The sequence below is a fragment of the Nelumbo lutea genome, chromosome 7 (genome assembly GCF_056320005.1).
Source record: "Nelumbo lutea isolate HS-2025 chromosome 7, American lotus-T2T, whole genome shotgun sequence".
Lineage (NCBI taxonomy): Eukaryota > Viridiplantae > Streptophyta > Magnoliopsida > Proteales > Nelumbonaceae > Nelumbo > Nelumbo lutea.
In genome coordinates, this window is record NC_142690.1 from 60876409 (window position 1) to 60899833 (window position 23425).

General features: G+C 38.9%; 1 protein-coding gene across 1 annotated transcript in view; it reads right to left on the bottom strand.

Annotated features, from left to right (window-relative positions):
• Positions 1-4003: 4003 nt before the first annotated feature.
• Positions 4004-23425, bottom strand: part of LOC148846644 (E3 ubiquitin-protein ligase RGLG4-like) — a 31052-nt gene continuing 11630 nt past the window's right edge. Inside the window, exons 3-9 of the mRNA XM_088955989.1 lie at positions 5720-5860; positions 5504-5617; positions 5149-5246; positions 4970-5044; positions 4664-4870; positions 4491-4547; positions 4004-4270 (exon numbers count right to left, since the gene is read on the bottom strand). Coding sequence (XP_088812115.1) covers positions 4184-4270; positions 4491-4547; positions 4664-4870; positions 4970-5044; positions 5149-5246; positions 5504-5617; positions 5720-5860 — 779 coding nt within the window. The 3' untranslated portion in view covers positions 4004-4183. The remainder of the gene's footprint in view (positions 4271-4490; positions 4548-4663; positions 4871-4969; positions 5045-5148; positions 5247-5503; positions 5618-5719; positions 5861-23425) is intronic.

Genomic DNA, 23425 nt, shown 5'->3' on the forward strand with positions numbered 1-23425 from the left:
CAACCGTTCAAATCAACAACGGTTTAAAAACCATGATGTCAGTGATTCATCTATATAGATTGAATAGGTCAAACTAAGAGTGATCATTTCAACCTTGCTCGGCCCGACACCACACAACCCGACCCAAAAATTCTTGGCTTAGGCCTAAGTTTTGTGCCTAGGCCTGGCCCAGGCCTAAGCTCACATCAATCTCATAAATTTCAAGGTTGTGCCTAGGCCTTATGCTTTAACCCCGACCCGACCTACCTATATTTAAATATATGTATTTTATACATAAAGTGTGTATATATATGTTATGTTATATATTATATAAATAAATATTATAAAGGGACACTTAGAATATATATTATATGTAATATTCTATATTATATAATGAATAAGATAAATTTATATGCATACTTATGCTATTCAATATAAAATATTACTAGCAGGAAGCCCAAACTAAGCACAAGCAACATTTCATTAGATATAGGAGATGTACCCCCACGTGTTAGTAGCCAAAACATACCATCGCCAACTATAAGTATTAACTAAAAAAAGAGAAAAAGCCACATGATAAGATCGACCTCTCATCAGGACTCCACAATCACCCATTAGATTAGAATAGTCATATCACTAGGGGCTTGTTCGTTTTCTCTTAACTCTTAAGAGGAATATTTTAACTTTAAGAGAAAAATGGTTGTTCGTTTCCTCTTACCTCTTATCTCTTAAAGTGTAATCATACAACTTCTTGTTTTCCAATGATACCTTCAAAAAGACAAACAAAAACTCTTGTATATGGGGTCAAAATGGATATTTGATAATTTTCAGAATTCAGAATTCAAAACAACATTCTCTGCATTCAGAGTTTAAAGGAAATAAAAATTCACCAATACCAATATACCTCTTAATGTAATTATTGCACTTTCATATGTCAGACTTTAGAGCAAACGAATAGGCTTTAGGTTTCACTGTGATAGAAAAATATTGGTAAATTAAAATTTGCTTATAAGGTAAATAAAAAAAAAAGATTATCCTAATAAGTTGCCCAAAATTAAAAAAAAAAAAAAAAGAAGATCATCCCGATAGGACAACCAAATTGAAAGTTATGGCCTATACAAATTTGCATATAAGGTAAATTAAAATTGATAAAAAAAAATTGGTTGTTTATACATATATAATAGGACCGGCTCATTGATTCCCATGTTGGACTAGGTAGGTGGGCAGTTTTGGCCAATTGTTTGGAGTTAGGGGTATGATCGAACTGGCCAATGGTTGGTCAACAAGTTTTGACTTGTTATTGTATTCAGAACCATACATATATGACTTAAGGGTTAATTTGGTTGTGTTGAAATTAGCGCCAAATGCTAAAAAGTTAAAAAAAAAAAACTAAATAACCAAATATTCAATGGACTATCCACTAAATGCTAAGTTCCTATTGGTAGTTGTAAGATACTTTTTGCAATGGATTTGATTGGCTGTATAATTCTATAACTTCCCTTGATATGGTCTCCATAACATGACCATAATAATAATTTATTAATTAAGTATTAATTTATTAATTCAATACTTAATTGTAAAGTAATTAATACTTATTTATGAAATTATTAATAATTTAGTTTAATTATCATTAATTAATTAATTAGCAATGATGAATCATATATAAGTTATTATTAGTTAATTGTTTGTTGTTCATTAATAATTCATTTAAATAATTAAATTGATTTTTGATGATTAGTTTTTAATTAATTAAATAATAATTAAAATATTTATTTGTATATTTGAAATTATTATCTTTTTATTTATGCCTATATGAAATTGTTAATAATTTATTTTCTATTTTAATTATTATGAAATAGTAATCATTAATTATTATTGTTTTCATTAATGAGTTAATAATAATTTGTTATTTATTAATTATTGGTCATATTTATTTATTTTAGTAGTTTCTTAATTATTAATGGTAATTAATATATAATTAATATCTTTAATTAAAAATATATGATTATTACTTATTAGTTTTTCATACATTACATTATTATTTTTAACCATTCAAGTAAATATTTACTAGTTTACTAATTTTTATCAATTTATTAATTATTTAATATTTAACTAATTTGTAATATATTTATTATTTCTGAAATATTTTATACTATTTTATAATAAATCTATTAAATAGTTTCCAAATATATTTTGCTCCTCAAGGGTAGATTTGTCAAACATTTATGGTATCATATTTATATGACCTTATACTAAAATCCGTTTCTCTCTCTCTCTCTCTCTCTCTCTCTCTCTCTCTCTCTCTCTCTCTCTCTCTCTCTCTCTCTCTCTCTTTTCTCTCTATATATATATATATATATATATATATATATATATATATATATATAGCTTTTAGCCATGGGCAAAGTATTATTTAGGCACGAATAATATTGCTGTAGTTAAAGATCCAATTTCATAGTTATAACCACGGATAACTAAAATCCGTGGCTATAGTTATAAATAGCTTTTACAAAGTGGTATTTAGTGACGAACAAAATAACTGTAATTATAGGTCAGCTATGGACAAATTGTTTTTATTAGCTATGGACAAATTGTTTTTAACTACGAACTGAATCTAATGCTTAACTTTTAGCCACGGATAATAGATGTCCGTGATTATATCCCAACTTTTAGCTACGGTTTTTATATCCGTAATTAAAGTAAAGTATCTAGAACCCCATTTTCCTGTAGTGTCTGTGCAAAAATGATCTCCCCATGTCTGCTTGCAAAAAAATAAAAAAAAAAATCAAACATTTTGCTGATCAATTGGTTGGTATTGGTAATTGATTCATCATGCACTTCATGGACTTGGGGCTAAATATGACTCCTTTGCTATTGCAATCACCATTGTTAACGGCAGATTTATCTTATATATGCTTTTCATCACCTTTGAGAATCGCTTGTCTCATACTCAAACCATTGCATCTCTTGACACAACCCGGCCATCTTTGCCAAAATGTGGTCATTAAGAATCACAATGTGAAGCATCCCACTCATTCAGTGAAATACTATTGTAATACTAATTCTCAGACTTCTTGATCCAGTCTCCACCTTCCGCGTATGCAGCAGCTACAACCCCTAAATCTATTGATGATACATGGTTCCTAAATTCTGGTGCCACTTAGACAAGTTTCAACTTTGCTCGAATAAGGTGATGATTGGCAATGGTTCAGGTTTGTCCATTATCTATCATGGATCTTCATTAATTCCAGACATAATCAAATAAAATCATCAGAAGCAATAGCAAATAAGATAAAAGGGCTTAAGGTTTGTTCTTAACAAATAATAAATTAAGGTGCCATCTTCTTTATACAGTAGTTATATAGCTGGCACGTGCAAAAGAAATACGTGAGTATGCCTTTCCAATGGAAAATGAATGTTGAACATCACCAGCAAAATATACTCAATTTTCTTAAAACCAAGAGGAGAAAGACATGATATTGCTACTTGATTAATATACATATACTGTCCAAGGGTTTAATTTCTAGAACAAAGAATTGCACACTAAACTGGGCCCAATCTTCACCCCTCTCTATTAACCACTCAAACATGTTTGAGGAGTGGAGACTATAACAATTAGAAAGTATGTTTTAGCATAAAAAGGAAAAAGTGTCATGTGTTGTTGTAAGGAATTGAAATTAATTAATATATAAGGATTGGTCCACAATCTAATGGCTTAAACTTTAGGGTTAAAGGTACTCTCCAATTCTTATTTGTAAGTCTTACACACATATACTAGTTTCTTTGGCTTATTGTAGTAGAGACATGAGATCAAATCCCACCACCACTAGGTTAGTGGGTTATAGATTCACCCAAGGGTTAGATTGTTGAAATGCATATGTGACCGAGTGTGGAGAAAATCTCAAGGTATTAGAAAAAAATGAGAGATGCAAGATAGTTTTATCCACATCCTATGGGTTTAAAGGTGGTACAATAAAAAAAAAAATGTTTTTGGAAACAAAAACATATCCTACATATTATTCATATTCGATGCCGGCCCTGTAAGAGAATTAATCCCTATACAATATCATTATCTGGCAGATTATTTTCATTTTTTCCTTACATGAAGAAGAAGAAAAAGAAGAAATAAGAAAGAAAGAAACCAGGTAAATGTACAGGATGATTTGTATATGCTTACAATTAATTTGATGACAGTGTAGTAGCTTCACCCAGTAAATAGTCGGATACGGGAAGTGATACGTCCACGGCATATGGGGCAGTTAGCGACTCTTGGCCCACACTCGGTACAGACCTGAATGCAAGCAGATAATTAACTTTTTCAAATAGTCGGATACCTGAATGCTTCCACACGGCATATGGAAGCAAGGTTCAAAGGGTGTATTTTTTTATTTTTTTTTAAATCGGTTTAAGACCCGATTATCCTCTGAATCACTGTCTGACTCGATAAAATTCGTAGAAGAGCGTATCGGTAAGCCATCGGCATGACCGATACATATCAATATATAACTTACCATATGCCCACACCCGAAGGCTAAATTCTTCTCATTTGTCAAGCAAATAGGGCATGTCTGCAACAAAATGCAGAATTAATAAGCATAACCCACCACCTCAAATCTACAAGATTACAAATGTTTATGAATATATATATATAAACAGCACAACAACAGCAGAAGCATATCCTTACTCGTGTACTTTCATCTCCACCAGATGGGGCGACGTTGCTTGGCTCATGTGATGAGGCGGGGTTCAGATTGCTTGGTTCACTACGAGTTGGCTGCAGCAGACGGCCGGTGGAAGAAACAAGAGGAGGAGGAGGAGGCCGGGGAACAATCTGTGTTGGACGTCCTTTGACTCTCCTGTTATGCATATTTAACACATTCACAGGTACATATAGGTGGCAGCCACAGTTTCAAGTATCAGACAACCAGTTCCCTTTATCTCAAACTCGATTTTTGGTCAAAAATTATTGACCAAATGGTTTTCAATTTGCAGTTGCTATTGAGTTAATTGTTTTCAATTCCTGTGGGCTAAGAGCTCCCTCCATTGTATCAACACTTCTTGTAACCTTGATAAAATCCAAATGGTTACTTTTGGTAATTTGAAAAAAATACAAGAAAATTTAGAAATTAAATAAGGAACAATAATTAAAATCTAGCTTTAATTTATTACTTGGCCATCTGCAATGATAACAAGAACATGGTATTTCCCTCCACTTTTCTCCACAATTTCAATTGCAGCCTCAACTACTGGTGCAAAAGAAGTTGGCCCTGAAAAAGAGAGGGAAATGCAAAAATCATAGGATTAATTAGGTGGAAACAATCTATTAACACAATTCCCATTGTATTAATGTATACACAATAAATCAATAGGTTCTACATTAGACAATTTTGAGAGTTACCCATTAATACAGAATGAATTAATAAAACTAAATAACATTAAATGGTCTTGTGTACGTAGCATGCAATCAAATCTATAAAACTGTTGTGTAAATTAAAGTGCAGGAAAATGGATAGGATGTATGTACCTGATAATCTTAAATTTGGGATAATGCGTTTATAGCAAGCCAAAACTTCTTCAAATCCATGGCAAGGTGTATGATCACTGTGAAAACTAAATACGCCTTCATCGTGGGTTGTAGCTGTGAGAGGATCAAAATAAATAAAGAAACACTCAGGAGTAGCAATCAACTCTAGAAAAAAAAATTCAAAAATTCCCAACTTATCAAGGAACGAAAACCAACCATCACCAAATCCAAAACAAGGGATCAAATTGTCTTCATCAAAGGGAGCCAAAGTCTTTCCAATAATCATAATAACCTGCTCATATGGATTAGGTGTATCACCAATTGCATGCAGGCTCCGATTTTGAAAGGAGTTTTTGCCTTCAGTAGCAAGTTAAAGTGAGATAATGACTAAAACAAATAGCCAAAAGATACAAATAGTAATCGTTTTTACTATATCAATCAACTTTGTAAACATAAGACATATGCTCTTGTGAAGAGTGATGATTTGCTCTAGAAACCAGAGTTATTAAGATTAAACCTAAGAGTTAGGCAAAAAAAAGGTGGAAAAGCTATCAATTCTCACAACCAATTGAACTGTCTCAGGTGAGGTTTTAATAATTTATTAATGTCCTCTAACATAACATGGAATATACAATTATAACCATCCAAGTTGAGAGGAAATTAATCACCATCATGGATGAGAATATTAAAAAAGCATTTCTTTATTGAAGTCTTTGATCAAACTACTTAAAGAGCCCTGACACAAGCAAAACAAATTAACTATTCATGTATTGATTTCCCAACAGCTGAAACTATTGGACATGACATCCTTGGTTTTCACTTCTGACAACAATTGAAGGATACATGCATATAAAATAATAAAAAGACTGTAACTGTAGTTACAACTTACACAAATTTATTTTAGGTAGTTTGCCTAATGAAGTTGAACCAATCAATCACTATACGTTATTAGTTAAATCCAATCAAGATGGCATGTTTGGGAAATCCATGAAACCTCTCATAATTAACAAAGGACAGAGTGCGAACCAAAAATCTCATAACATGAGAAGATAGATTTCACATCACAGTCCATTCAATTATGGGTTTTCCTTAACAGATTGGTAGGTGAGCTGCCACATGAGGTGAAAGGTCTCAAAGCCAAAATAAAAAGGGAGGAGAGAGAAAGGGTGGAGTGTTTTATCATGCTATATATATATATATATATATATATATATATATATATAGTTTAGGGTCTCAAACCAAGGAACCAACCACAATTCCCAAAGCACCACCTAAAATGGGCAGTCCAAGACTGGTTGGGGGATCAGTCCATGGGACCTGCAACCCACAAAGCTTAATTATGATCACTAGGAGTGGTTCCACCACAATCCCACCTAAGGTTTTAGTATACTATGCCACCAATAAGGAAAAAGATTAATCATGCTAACCAAAGCAGAGAAAAGTAATGATGCTCACAACATGACTCATAAACATATGAATGCAATTTCATGTGCTTTTGTGCCTAGCTAGGCATTTGCTTGAACCCTAAATTTTGCATGTGTAGCCAGTACTCAGTACTTGTGAAATTTACTATACACCATAAACACATGCACAAATACAAGAAAAGATTTAGAAGCAAGAGGACTTTTACATAGGTTTATTAATGTGTTGTTTCTTAGGCAATGCCAAACAGTCAAAGAGGAAACTTGAGTTATAGAGGAAGTTTAGCCTGAAATACCATTACTACAGTAACCTCATTAAAGTCCCATACGATAAAATAAAAAATAAAATTAAACTTCCAAACATCAGGTCAGAAAGTAAATTATTACATATTAATCCATAATGATGTTCTCCAAGAATCCCCCAAATAATCTATGCAAAATAACATCTAAAGGAATGGGATCCCCCAGAAGCAGAAAATATAAAAATACTTCAAACTACAATTTTTCATTGAAAAAAATCACAAGGAAAACATTTGAATCATCATCATCATCATTTAAGCCTTGTCTCAACTATATGAGGCCAGTTACATGAATTCTGTCTTACCAATTTGTTTTATCCAGTGATATCCATCATTAAATTATTGGTGATTAAATCTTTCCTTATTACTTCCATTAAGTCCTTTTTTTGTTTTTCTCCTAGATCTTCTAGTCTCTTCAACTTCTAACTGATCACTTAAAAAAAAATGTTGTTTCTATATATACACATGAGCAAACCACCTTAGTCCACTAAGTCCTTAATTTTATTATTGGTTCATTTACATTTGAATTATGGTGCATCAATTTTCATAGACTGCACCATAGATTTTGCCACATCTCAAGGTGCTAAATTAAAAGGAAAAAGAATGAAGGGCGAGGTTCTCTTTGAGTGGATATGAATGAGGAAAAACCAAAGATATAATGACAAGATGGAAGCCACCAATATACCCAACTGTTGAATAAACTTTGGAGAGTAAGTTGAAACTTGAAAGGGTAAATAAAGCAACCATAGGATGTATAGCAAAAAATTGATGAAGGAAAAACCAAAGCACCAATATACCCAACTGTTGAATAAAGTTTGAAAAGTCAGTTGAAACTTGAAAGGGTAAACAAAGCAACCATAGGCCGTATAGCAAAAATTGTTGAAGGAAAAACCAGAGCAAATTGGTTAACATAGAACTGTGCAAGGAAACTCAAAGAAAGTGACGAAAATAGCTTATTAGGAATCAACAACATATATCATTGAGAGACGATTAAAGGTATCAATGATATTTGAAAATTCGATTTTGGATTCAAGATTCAACATAATCGAATCAAATTCAGATAATTCATATATCATAATTAGTCAAATTCAAATAACTAATTCATACCATTTAAGTAATCGAACCAAATTCAAATGTGACCCAATTCTGACGTAAAAATATATATATATATATATATATATATATATATATATATATATATATGGCCCGATTAAATTTGCCATTTGATATCATGTAACCAAAAAAAAGTATTTGAAATCTATTAACAGAATGGAAATGGCCCTACATCTACATGGTGGACCAACTCAAATAATTACTAATTATGATAAAGCTTGGTTAGGTGTAAGGTGGGTCAGGATAAGTTCAGCATATATATGGGTAATTAGGGTAAGAAAAGGCCAATCAATTTAATGTCATATTGGACTAAGGTATTTCTTTTTTTGGTATTACAATATTCTATCGGCTCAAATCAGTCCATTAATACAGGTTGGTAGAGACTGATGATCAAGGGGACAGAGTTGAGTTAATGGGATTGAAGACTGATCTCTCCCTATTGCAGCATAGACAAGCAGAGGCCCACTCAATTTTATACTGAAATTTAATTAATTATAATGGGAGTGATAAGAATGGAATAGTAGACTATTAATTTGGTCAAACAATCAATGATATCATCTTCATGAACGGTAAAGCTTGAGTTGGGATCTCCTACCAACAAAACATGGTCCAACTTCCTATCAACTTCATCTGAGATTTGTCATGTATGAGATATGCAATGTCAGATGATATTGGAAGGGTGTTGGAAGTATTTTCTTGTGAGGTGATCTCAACTCTAAAAACTTAAGCTATTAAATAAGATCATTTAATTGATTAGATTTTTATTCCCTAACACTAAGCAACCAATCCACATTAGGCTGGTTGTGGCACTTGATTCAATGAGGTATCAATTGTGAGCTCCTGATGTTGCAACAACAGTAATCTCCTAGTTACATCTCCTTGTAGTACTTCTATTAATTTTATTTGCTGATGATCAATTTATCTTATTATTTCAAAAAAAATGAAGGATAAATTTCTTAAACTACCCTTATGATTTAGCTAATTAACTAAGTATACCTTCTTTGACTATTCTGTAATAGTTGCTGTTTTAAAATTTACCGTTGCGTTAACATATTGAAAAAGGGATGAAATGTTCGTTTTGCCCTTAAAAACCACCATTACCAATCTTGGCATCGCAGCCCTTAAACGTCTCCCGGTGGGCGGTAGAAATAGAGACACTGTCCAGAACAGAATCAACCGCGACATCAGCCAATCGATTCCATTCATTTAGCGGGATACCAAATTTATAGAAATACTTTAGAAGCTCCTCCAAGCTGTTAAAGTGATGGTTTCTTTCTGGGCTCCGACCTCAGAGTAGTAGCAAATATCTTGGACATCGATCGGGGGGTATCTATTGTCCAACCACTTGAGTTCCTCGATTCTAAGAAATCCATTCCTGTTCACTTGCAAAAATCAAAGAAAGTCACCGCCTTCTCTGCCATCGCAGAAGCTGGAGATCTTCGTTCCTGCGATGAAGATGGGGACGGAAGAGGTGAGGGAGGAACCCATCCACCGAATCTGGCGGGGGTGTAGCATTTGATTAGAGCTCCACCCAGAAAGACCTCCGGTAGTTAAACGTTGCTCGGACAGTTGCCGAAGATCCACATTGCTCGGAGATCATCGGTCTCCGTTATGTTCTATTGCCATCACTCCGACTACTTGTACCCTGAGCTGGGAGAAACAAAGGGAGGAGTCTGCTGCTGCAGCGGCGTTCATGAAATAGGGGAAAGAGGGAGAGAAAACAGGGGAAAGAGGAAGGAGATAGAGAGTAAGAGAGAGAGGGGGGCTATTGTTGTCGGTCAAGGACTGAGCCAGTTTATTTTGCCGTTGCTGAAAGGGTAGAGGTACTATTATACGTCATGTATGTACGAATTTTGATGGAATATTAATGATAAGGGTAGAGTTTAGATAATACTCAAATAATAAAGGCATACTTAATCAATTAACTAAAGATAAGGACAGTTTAAAAAATTTACCTAAAAAGAAAAAATAAAAATGAAATGTAGCCACACTCACAGATCCATGATGCTTAAGCCGTCTAGTCCGGTTGGTATGATGGGTTCAGGTTATGGAGCGTGGTCCGGTTCATCCAGCAGGCTGACTCTCAGTGTTTGCTGCTTAATTTGCCTGCAAAAATTTAAGGGCCTTGGCCTAAGCCCAAATCTATCTAATGCAAGGTGAAGAATGCCGAACCAATCATGAAATGTCATATCAGCATGACAATGGATTCTACGCGTACAAAGATGAAAGATCATATATTTCATTGGATCAATCATGATATGCCATATCAACCTATAAAACTTTCATTCACTTTCTTCCATTGGGGTTTTTACAGTTCAGTCCACCCCTAAAAATCTAGAGCTCCACTCGTGGACTGAATTCTGACCATAGATTGATGACGGACAGGATGGGTTTATAGGGGGCTACTAATAGATTAAGAAGGGGTTGCAAATCAGATTTCTGAGGGGGATTAAGTCCAAAAATCCCTTTTCCATTTCTTTCAATCAAACTTACTGACTTTTTTCGTAACCTCTAGCATCAAGCCATTTGAACAAAAAGGTGAACCAACAAATCTCATATGGAAGGGCACTATAATAATTAAATTTCATCATCTGCACAATTTTCATTCATGACAAATTCAAAGAGAGGGATAGTATAGTAAATTTACAAAAAGACATTTTAACCTCCCAGGGGGTAGACCAAGACAAACAGGGCTCTAAAGAGTCTTCGAAAAGTCATGGTATAATTTCAAGAGATGGAGAAGTTTTAGATAATAACCCTTATAAGATTTTACATGCATAAATATTACAGATCAATCATATTGTATATCGTTGTATCTAAGGGTGTCAATGGACCAGTTTTGGGTTGGACCCCATCCAGTCTAAATTCAATTTGGACAGATTGGATGGACCAACAAGATATATTGGATTGGACCAATCCGGTCCTAAATATTTATTAAATTGGATTAGACCTAGTCCATCTGTAATAAATTTATATTAGACCGGAATGGATTTTGATGTTGCACAATCCGAGCACTCCTAGCTAGCAGCTGACTGGCTCCTCGCTGGCGACGGACGGTACCTGAGAAGAGAGCGGTGAAGGATTCCCGGAGGGACTTGCCCAGTGAGAATACTCCGATGCTTAAGTTAGAACGTTGGAGAAAGTAGTAAATAGTGTAAAGAAGGCTAAGAGTGTAGGTCGCGCTAGATCACTGAGTTAGCTCGAGAGAAAGTTCGAGATATTCAAAATAAGATATCAAATATTCGAGAGAGCCCTTTCCTTCGACTAAGGGGCTCTTATATATGAGGGTTCTTGTCAAATCGGGCGTAACCGCCACTGGACCTTTGTCACAGCCGTTATCTGCTAGGGCTACGCAGGTAACTGTTGCAATGTACTACCCAATTGGATGAGTGACACGTCCCGGAAGGACAGACACGCCACCACCTGTCAAGAGACGTGGGTGCAGACTCGTCGGGCTGTCAGGGACTGCGTCTTCGGTCAAGAGACATGGCGCAGTCTGACGGGTACGGTCTTGTCAGATAGAAGCTTCCTAAAAACATCGCGTCGCTTAATAGCGAGCTACCTTGTAGCGACCCTTGAGGCAGTTTTTCTGCCTATGTATTCGAGCGAGCTGGTTATCCTAGCTTGCGAGCTGGGGTAGACACATCTTGGAGTATTCCCTTTTAGTACACCGGGGGTCCTCGAGCTCGCTCTATAGCAAGCTCCCCCTATAGCGAGCCATGATGTAGCGAGATGTCCTGCGGACTCGTTACTTAGTCGCGGTTAAGCTGTGATGCTGAGCTATTACTTGTGCTGAATCATGTCCACGTGTCACTGTCTCAAGGGGTCGGGTCAAATCACCCTCCATCAATTGCCCCCTACTCCTCGGGCTAAGAGTATTACCTTAGCGTGAGGAGATCATGAAGTGTGACGGGTGAATTTGACCAAAGTTCAAACTTTATTGACTGCTCGCATTAAATGTGCGTGCGATAATCAGGGGATTTCTGACTTTTTGAACACCGAGAAACGCACCAAAGCGGCTCTTAACTCCGAAGGTCGTGCATCCGTCATTACCTCAATCATGGAAGACGTACAGCCAGTCACATTTCAGTTTCAGAAGACATGCAATCAGCTTGACTACGGACCGTCAGATCTGTCTCAATCCGAGCCGTTGATTTGAGGGCACAATGGTTATAAATAGGGGGCCCAAGCCTCACTTTCTTTTACGCTAACTTGCCTTGTCTTTGGATTCTGAGGTCGCTTCTCCATCTAGCTGCTCGAGCTCTTTTCCTGTTCATACCATCTCTGTTAGACAGTTTTGTATGCCCTTAACTTCAATCAAATTGATGTACTTTACGAGTTTATTGTAAATGAATAAAAGTGCATATTTGATTCATGTTCCCTTGGTATGTTTCTATGTAATACCCTTAAACTGGACACTTAATGAGACTCGTGTTAGTTTAGAATGTTCACAGCCAGTGGGTCGGTCTGGGGAGACCTATCCTGACAAGGCTGACACTGTGGTGCCACCAAGTCGGTTGGGGTGGCTTGTCTCAGCTACCGGGGTGAGACCCTAGGCACATATAGTGTGGGATTAATTAAATCTTTGAACTGGACCAGATTTCCAGTATTGCCCTAGACCTTGGAGATTGATGGGAAAAACTGGAAAGTTACACCCGACCCCTAGACTCGATTATGATACTGCACTAGGTGTCGGATTGGGTAGTCTTTGATATACCAATCAATGAGATCCTTAGCGGGGGTCAAAACATGGGTATGCTGGGACAGTTTGAGAATTCATCTAAGTGGGTGATCATAGTGACAGGATCAGCCCCTTTGTCGGACAAGGGTAATGATCGGGGATGCACTCTCACTGATGGAAACCAAGACTGCCGGCAGCCGATTTCAATCGTTGAGATTTGTTTTGCAAAATATATTTTATATGAGATATAAAAAGTATATACATATATACATATACATACATACATATATATATATATATATATACATATATATATATATATATATATATATATATATATATATTATGGTTTTGAAATGTTTGCAAAAGGTTAATACCTGGGATCCATACTTGAGAGAGTGCAACACTGTTCCTTGTAGCCGAGGGAACGTCCTCTCTTGTCGGGCAGTGTAAGATCATTATAGGCTGAGAGGTTAAGTGAAAGGCCATTGAGGATAATACCTGATGGGCTAATCTTGCATCTGCCCACAGTCCCTGGGTGTTACAAGGTGGCTTGGCCTAGGGACCACTTAGGGTAAGTGTTGTGCCCATAGAGCCCATCTGATGTGTTTTAGGGGGTGCACTGTCCATAACAGTGTATTCGGCCAGGCCTTCTAACAAAGGCAGGGCTGAACCCATGTGGTTGATGTGTAGATCAATGTTTGGGTCCCACGCCATACAAGGAAGCCCAACTAGGCAGCAGTTTGGAAGGTTTAATGAATACATAACCCTAAATGGGCCTTAAGCCCATTTCGAACTGGGCTAATTTGATTAGTCTTTAAGGGGCGAATTCTGAGATAAGTTCAGCTGATAGGATTGGGCCCACACCCTATCCACTCAGAGAGTCCAAGATCTAAATAAGATTTAGATTTGGAAACTTCCTAATTAGATTAGGAACTGGCTTATCTAATCTGCAGATAAGATAAGGTTTATCCCTTATCTTAAAGGGACTTCTAATCCAGATATGATTTGGGTTAGCAACTCCTAATGGGATTAGGAGCTGATCCCTTTAAGTCTATAAAAGGAAGAGGGGCGGCAGCCTTTAGACACACAATCACCAGCAACAGTCTTGTCTTCAGAGCTGAGATCACAGAGGAGAGAAATCTGCACCCTGCAAATTCTCTCTAGCCGCCTCCTTCCTGCAGCCGCCGCCTATAGCAATTCGATCTCCATTGCTAGGGAGAAATCAAGATCAGATCTTGATTCCAATCTTTTGGAGAAAAGATTGGTAGGAGTTGTATTCACAAGCCGTCCAGGTGATTCTTGGGAAGAATCAAGTTCTTAGGAAGGACACTGCTGATTCTGCACCACCTTGCACTGCGCCATCTTCAGTGGGAGCAGATTTTGGTTTCTACTTTGGGCGTGAACACCTCCGTTGAGAGATATTATTTCTCTGTATCATGTATTATCTCTCTCTCCTCCTTATAGTTCAGATCTGGTTCAGTTTATGGTTCAAGAATGATCCTTGAAAATATGATTTTCTAAATAGGGAATTCGATTACCAGTTGAAGGGAAAGAAAAATTTTTGAAATTTGCCCCCCTTTATTCCGCAATCTTGGGCGTCCATTTGATGGATTTCCTATCCCTTCGGTGGTATTAGAGCCATGGTTCAAATCTTGAACCATTCTGTTTCAGATCTGAACCTGCGCAAATAGGGAGAAGGCGTTCTACCCAATTTGCGCAAATATGGGTTTTGGGAAATTTGTTCCCAAAACAGATGGGCAAATAATCTGAAATTAATTTTAAATAAATCTGATTATTATTTAGAATATTTCTTTATAATTTTCTTGATTTATGGGCTGTTCGTACAAGAGGAGATCGAAATCTTGATTTGCGTAGGGAGAACTGCAAGATTTGCAGTTTTTGAATTGAATTTATTACATTTGGTCTGTAAATAATTTTTTTATTATTTTTAGACTCAATGTATAGGCATTCGATATGATGTAATAATTAATAGAAATAGGATTTCTATTTTTTTAATTTTGGATCGAAGAAGGCGGCGCAGAGAAGGAGATTTCGTAGATGGGAGATTCGCTATCTGCGATTTGCAATTTGAGAAACTGCAATCTGTGACCTAACCTCTGTTTTGCAGGATGGAGTGTGCGAACAACCCTGATTAACTGTTTTTGTTTTTCTTTTATCAGTTATTTAATTTCAGATTATTTTCTTGAATTAAGGATTTAATTAAAAATCAAACCCTAGACCCATTCGAACCAAGATTGGTTCAAACTGTTTGGACCAATTCTGGGGTTTAATCAAGGCTGAAAGTCAGCCCTAATTTTCCCGCTAATGGGCCTAAGGATTGATATTTAATTAAATGGTTAATTCGGCCCAGCCTGTAAAGGCCCAGTTTTAAATAGTTAAAACTGCAAAAGCCCATTTTAAAGGATAAAGTTATATGGGCCGAACTGGGTAACCCTAATTCAGCCCATATACCTAGATAATATTAATGGTTAATATTATGGAATTTTAACGGGCTTCCAACGGGCTTTACAGATAATTAATTGATTGGATCAATTTATCCCTGCATGAGATGTATGGATGTGTGATGTGGTGCGTACATGGGCCATAAGTACTTGGCCCATGCTCATTCAACAGTGGCTCTTGCGCACACCATGGCTGAATGCACATCATTGCCATGGTGTCCCTTTTGGTCATTGGATGACCTCCCTCAGTGGTGGGCTCCACACCTCATCAAGATGTTACGTGCGGAACCCTAGCCGATTTAAGGCCCACCGAAATATGGCTTTATGAAAGTCAGTGGGAGCCACTTTGGTTTGACCTAAATCAAACTAGGGCGTAATTTTGTTCCCTCCAGCTAATATGAGTGCATGTGATAGGGAGATTCATATGATGAACTCTCTAAAGGCCTTCCATCATTAGCATGAGGATGGGTCCTTCAGTAATGAGGAAACGCACCAGAAAATGGGCTATCCATTTGCTGTTGGGCTTGTCTGAATGTTTCATAAGATGATAGGGCGTCATAGACCGATGTGGGAGGGGCTTCACAGAAAATGGGAACTCTCTCATGGTACCTTGGCGTTCATGAATATGATGGGTAAACACTCACTGGACAGAAAGGTTTACCTGAAAACGACTCTGAACCTTGTCTGACAGAGGCCAAAGGGAAAACTCATATGATGAGTGGATATGATCCTTCACAGAAAGGTGGTGGGTTATGCAGCTGAAACAGTTGGCTCCATGCACCCTATGTGATTTCCCACATTTCTAGAGACAACCCGTAGTCTCCGTCACGGAGAAAGAAGGGAAATCCCAGAGATGAATAAATGGAAATGGATCGTAGATTAAAATCCATATCTATGAAATGAACATGAATCAAATTAGGTTGTGGACTGATGTTTTCTCTTTTATTAGAAAATGGCAAACGGATCTTTTGCAAAGTTTCTTGATGACAACAAGCTTAAGGGCCCAAACTACGTCGACTGGTACAGGAACCTTATGCTGGTCGTAGCTTCAGAAAAACTGGACAACCCGATGCAGAGGCAGTTCGATTAGATCGAACTTGCCAAGGACATACTGGACAGCCTGAGGACGATGTATGAAGAGTAGAATCATTCTACTCGGCACAGTTCATGACCACTCAAATGTCCAAGGGTCAACAAGTTCACGACCATTGTCTTCGGATGATGGGTTACATCAACGAACTGGAGGCTCTTGGATCCGGGCTAGACCTCGCAACCCAGATAGACGCTATCCTTAATTCTTTGCCTCCATCCTTTAATCCGTTCATCATGAACTATAACATGAACAAGCTGAATGTCAACTTGCAAGAGCTCAACAATATGTTGCAAAGAGCTGAAGAACTGATTAAAAAGGATGAGCATGTAGCTATGCTTGTTGAAGCTAGCAAAATGGGCAAGAGAAAGATGAAGGCAAAGAAGCCTCAGAAGAAAGCCACCAAGGGAAAAAAAGGCAGAAGAAAGACAAAGCATCAAATGCATGTAACTTCTGCAAGAAGACCGGCCACTGGAAATGGAATTGTCCTGCCTACCTGGAATCCAAGAAAGGTAATTTCGAAACTTGTGTTATAGAAACCAATTTCTTGGTAGCTTCTGCGTCCTGGTGTATTGACTCTGGGGCTTCAACTCATGCGTGTAACTCACTGCAGGGGTTCAAGGTAAGCAGAAGGCTGAGTGAAGGAGAAGTCACTCTCTACTTGAGGACTACTGCAACTGTTGCAGCCGCGGCAATAGGAACCGTGGAGTTAATTTTTAGATAAGGAAAAATTGTACTCAAAGATTGTCTTTATGTACAAAACTTAGGAAGAAATTTGATTTCTGTTTCAAAACTGTGTACAGATCGTTATTCTGTCTTCTTTAGTAATACGATTACTATTAAAAGAAATAATAGATTCATCGCATACGGGGAACTGGAGAACGGTCTCTATGTTCTACATCCTTCTCTAGAAACTAACATAACCGAAACTACGTCGGCTGAAATCCCCAAGAAGAGAGCCCATGATACAGTTAATCCCATGTGTCTGTGGCACTACCAACTTGGCCACATCGGTGTTGACTGAATCACAAGGTTGGTAAAGGATGGTCCTTTGGATTTTCTAACTGTAGAAGATCTTCCCACCTGTGAGCCTTGCCTACAAGGCAAGATGACAAAACGGCCATTTGACGGTAAACCTGAAAGATGTATAGGCACACTTGACCTAATACATACTGATGTATGTGGTCCCCTGAGTATTAGGACACGGAATCAACACGTGTATTTCATCACCTTCATAGATGATTTCTCACGATATGGTTACGTGTACCTAATGAGACACAAGTCTGAATCCTTTGAAAAGTTCAAAGAGTTTAGACAAGAGGTCGAGAAATAGTTGGGGAGAGAAATTAAAGCCCTTCGATCTGATCGAGGTGGCGAGTATCTCTCTGACGAGTTCAGGGACTACTTAAAGGACAATGGGATAGTATCACAATTAACTCCTCCTGCAACACCACAACTTAACGGTGTTTCAGAGAGGAGGAATAGGACCTTATTGGATATGGTCTGGTCACTTCTCATACACTCAGAGTTACCCACATCCTTTTGAGGTTATGCATTAGATACTGCGATCTACGTGCTGAATCGGGTTCCAACCAAATCGGTTCCGAACACTCCATATGAACTTTGGACCGGAAAGAAACCAAGTGTCAGACACTTGAAGATTTGGGGTTGTCCAGCACACGTTAAAAGAACGAGTGCGGACAACTTGGAATCCAAGACCAACCGTTGCCTATTTGTAGGCTACCCAAAAGGCTTTGTAGGTTACCTTTTCTATGACCCAAGTGAGCAGAAAGTGTTATGCAGTCGAAATGCCCAGTTCTTAGAGACTGATTATATCTTGGACACCCATCGTCAGGAAATTGTTCTTGATGAGGAGAGCTGAGGAGCAGTGGGAGATGTCCCAAAAGTTCCAGGTAGTGACCAACCTAGAAGATCCACTCGGATATCCAGGCCACTAGTCCGTTATGGTTATGACCAGGATAGTTACCTGGTGGAAACCTTGACTAGTGAGGAGGATCCCGTGACTTACGCGGAAGCTATGTTGGACATAGATTCCCAGAAGTGGGTGGAGGCCATGAGAGCAAAGATGGACTCAATGGAGACTAATGGAGTCTGGACTCTAGTAGATCCGCCCTCCGGGGTAAAAGCAATTGGTTGCAAATGGATTTACAAGAGGAAGAAGGGCCCCGATGGTAGGGTTGAGACTTTCAAAGCTTATCTGGTGGCGAAAGGATACACTCAGAAAGAGGGCATCGATTATGAGGAAACCTTTTCGCCTGTGGCCATGCTTAAATCCATTAGGATCCTGCTAGCTGTAGCAGCATACCATGATTATGAGATTTGGCAAATGGATGTCAAAACGGCATTCCTGAATGGAGATCTTACTGAATATATCTATATGCAGCAGTCGCAAGGTTTCATAGCTGCGGGTCAGGAAAACATGGTATGTAAACTTAATAGATCCATTTATGGACTTAAGCAAGCTTCTAGAAGTTGGAACATCCGTTTTGACCCTGCCGTCAAATCGTTTGACTTCGAGCAGAATCCGGATGAACCCTGTGTTTACAGGAAGTACAGTGGAGATAAGGTTACCTTCTTGGTTCTATATGTAGATGAAATTTTACTCATTGGGAATGATGTAGGAATGATGACTACGGTAAAAGTATGGCTTTCACAGCAATTCTTCATGAAAGATCTTGGAGAGGCCTCCTATATACTGGGTCTTCGACTCTATAGAGATAGATCGAAGCGGATAATAGGATTATCCCAATCTACCTACATTGACAAAATAGTCAAAAGATACAGCATGGAAAATTCCAAGAAAGGAAATGTTCCTTTCAGGCACGGAGTCACTCTCTCCAAGAAGATGTTTCCCAAGACTTCTGAGGAGCTTGACGGCATGAAGGACGTTCCCTATGCTTCTGTCATAGGGAGCATCATGTATGCCATGCTGTACACTCACCCTGACATTGCTCAGGCAGTGAGTGTAGTAAGCAGATTTCAGGCCAACCCAGGGCAGGGACATTGCACTGCTGTGAAAAATATACTTAAGTACCTTCGAAGGACAAAAGAGTTTTGTCCAGTATTCGATGGTAGCTCACTACAGATCCAAGGGTATAAAGATGTCGATGTCCAGTCGGATGAGTGACACGTCCCGGAAGGACAGACACACCACCACCTGTCAAGAGACGTGGGTGCAGACTCGTCGGGCTGTCAGGGACTGCGTCTTCGGTCAAGAGACATGGCGCAGTCTGACGGGTACGGTCTTGTCAGATAGAAGTTTCCTAAAGACATCGCATCGCTTAGTAGCGAGCTGCCTTGTAGAGAGCTACCCTATCGCGAGCTACCTTGTAGCGACCCTTGAGGCAGTTTTTCTGCCTATGTATTCGAGCGAGCTGGTTATCCTAGCTTGGGAGCTGGGGTAGACTCGTCTTGGAGTATTCCCTTTTAGTACACCGGGGGTCCTCGAGATCGCTCTGTAGCAAGCTCCCCCTATAGCGAGCCATGATGTAGCGAGCTGTCCTGCGGACTCGTTACTTAGTCGCGGTTAGGCTGTGATGCTGAGCTATTACTTGTGCTGAGTCATGTCCACGTGTCACTGTCTCAAGGGGTCGGGTCAAATCACCCTCCATCAATTGCCCCCTACTCCTCGGGCTAAGAGTATTACCTTAGCGTGAGGAGATCATGAAGTGTGACGGGTGGATTTGACTGAAGTTCAAACTTTATTGACTGATCGCATTAAATGTGCGTGCGGAAATCAGGGGATTTCTGACTTTTTGAACACTGAGAAACGTGCCAAAGCGGCTCTTAACTCCAGAGGTCGTGCATCCGTCATTACCTCAATCATGGAAGACGTACAGCCAGTCACATTTCAGTTTCAGAAGATGTGCAATCAGCTTGACTGCGGACCGTCAGATCAGTCTCAATCCGAGCCGCCGATTTGAGGGCACAATGGCTATAAATAGGGGGCCCAAGCATCACTTTCTTTTATGCTAACTTGCCTTGTCTTTGGATTCTGAGGTCACTTCTCCATCTAGTTGCTCGAGCTCTTTTCCCGTTCACACCATCTCTGTTAGATAGTTTTGTATGCCCTTAACTTCAATCAAATTGATGTACTTTATGAGTTTATTGTAAATGAATAAAAGTGCATATTTGATTCATGTTCCCTTGGTATGTTTCTATGTAATACCCTTAAACTGGACACTTAATGTGACTCGTGTTAGTTTAGAATGTTCACAGCCAGTGGGTCGGTCTGGGGAGACCTATCCTGACAAGGCTGACACTGTGGTGCCACCAAGTCGGTTGGGGTGGCTTGTCTCAGCTACCGGGGTGAGACCCTAGGCATATACAGTGTGGGATTAATTGAATCTTTGAACTGGACCAGATTTCCAGTATTGCCATGGACCTTGGAGATTGATGGGAAAAACTGGAAAGTTACACCCGACCCCTAAACTCGATTATGATACTGTATTAGGTGTCGGATTGGGCTATCTTTGATAAACCAATCAGTGAGATCCTTAGCGGGGGTCAAAACCTGGGTATGTTGGGACAGTCTAAGAATTCATGTGAGTGGGTGATCATAGTGACACGATCAACCCCTTTGTCGGACAAAGGTAATAATCGAGGATACAATAATCGAGGATACACTCTCACTGATGGAAACCAAGACTGCCGACAGCCGATTTCAATCGTTGAGATTTGTTTTGCAAAATATATTTTATATGAGATATAAAATGTATATATATATATATATATATATATATATATATATATATATATATATATTATATATATAATGGTTTTGAAATGTTTGCAAAAGGTTTTAATTCCCGGGATTCATACTTGAGAGAGTGCAACACTGTTCCTTGCAGCCAAGGGAACGTCCTCTCTTGTCGGGCAGTGTAAGATCATTATGGGCTGAGAGGTTAAGTGTAAGGCCATTGAGGATAATACCTGATGGGCTAATCTTGCATCTACCCACAGTCCCTGAGTGTTACAATGTCGCTTTTCCCAGGGACCACTTAGGGTAAGTGTTGTGCCCATAGAGCCCATTTGATGGGTTTCTGGGGGTGCACTATCCATAACAGTGTATTCGGCCAGGCTTTGTAACAAAGGCTGGGATGAACCCATGTGGTTGATGTGTAGATCAATGTTTGGGTCCCACGCCATACAAGGAAGCCCAACTAGGCAGCAGTTTGGAAGGTTTAATGAATACATAACCCTAAATGGGCCTTAAGCCCATTTCGAACTGGGCTAATTTGATTAGTCTTTAAGGGGCGAATTCTGAGATAAGGCCAGCTGATAGGATTGGGCCCACACCCTCTTCACTCAGAGAGTCCAAGATCTAAATAAGATTTAGATTTGGAAACTTCCTAATTAGATTAGGAATTGGCTGATCTAATCTGCAGAGAAGATAAGGTTTATCCCTTATCTTAAAGGGACTTCTAATCCAGATATGATTTGGGTTAGCAACTCCTAATGGGATTAGGAGCTGATCCCTTTAAGTCTATAAAAGGAAGAGTGGGCGGAAGCCTTTAGACACACAATCACCAGCAACAGTCTTGTCTTCAGAGCTGAGATCACAGAGGAGAGAATTCTGCACCCTGCAAATTCCCTCTAGCCGCCTCCTTCCTGCAGCCACCGCCTATAGCAGTTCGATCTCTATTGCTTGGGAGAAATCAAGATCAGATCTTGATTCCAATCTTTTGGAGAAAAGATTGGTAGGAGTTGTATTCACAAGCCGTCCAGGTGATTCTTGGGAAGAATCAAGTTCTTAGGAAGGACATTGCTGATTATGCACCACCTTGCACTGCGCCATATTCAGTGGGAGCAGATTTTGGTTTCTACCTTGGGCGTGAACACCTCCGTTGAGAGATATTATTTCTCAGTATCAGGTATTATCTCTCTCTCCTCCTTTTGGTTCAGATCTGGTTCAGTTTATGGTTCAAGAATGATCCTTGAAAATATGATTTTCTAAATAGGGAATTCGATTCCCAGTTGAAGGGAAAGAAAAATTTTTGAAATTCGCCCCCCTTTATTCCGCAATCTTAGGCGTCCATTTGATGGATTTCCTATCCCTTCAATCTCTTCTTTTCTGGTGAGTCTTATCATTTTGTCAATATGTTTGGATATCCGTACCACATCTATTCCTGGGACGGTAACCAGGATGACGCCCCCTCGAGCTTAGGGAGAGCTTGGGGGCAGGCTCCGGAGGCTCGTGAGGCCTTCATCGAGATGGCTTCCACTTTTCTGGGTAGGGAGCCTAACAGCTTCGGTCCCTCCTCTATGTCGATGGAGAGACTTAGATCTTTAGTTCTTCATTTTAACCTTCCCGAAGACCTCATCTACAGTCTCCCTTCTAGTAACTTTCCCTGGGAGCATGGTCCCAACGAGATAGTGATCTTTCAGGAATAGTTCGAGGCTGGCCTGCGTCTTCCTCTGCATCCTCTGATAGTGGAGGTTTTGAACCATTTCAACGTCATCATTGACCAGCTTCACCCCAACTTCATTTGAAATGTAGTTGGGACTATTTCCCTGTTTTATGAGTATTGTCTTCCCCTCAATCTTGATATCCTCTCCACCATCCTCTTCATCAAGAATGCTTCTCCCGGAATGCCTCCAGAAAGGCGTTCCTACTATTTTTCTCCCCACTGCGGATTCAAGCTCTTATACGAGCTACCGAATAGGATCCCGGCTTGGAAGCGAAACTATTTTGTTGTTCGCAACCCCGAAGGGTGGTCCTTCCCAACTCACTAGAGGGCCGCCATCCAGGATTCAAGGGTTGAGTTGGATCCCGAAGTTCGGAAAATGCTGCAGTCCTGGGCAGTTGTTGGCTTCCATTGATCGGACTACT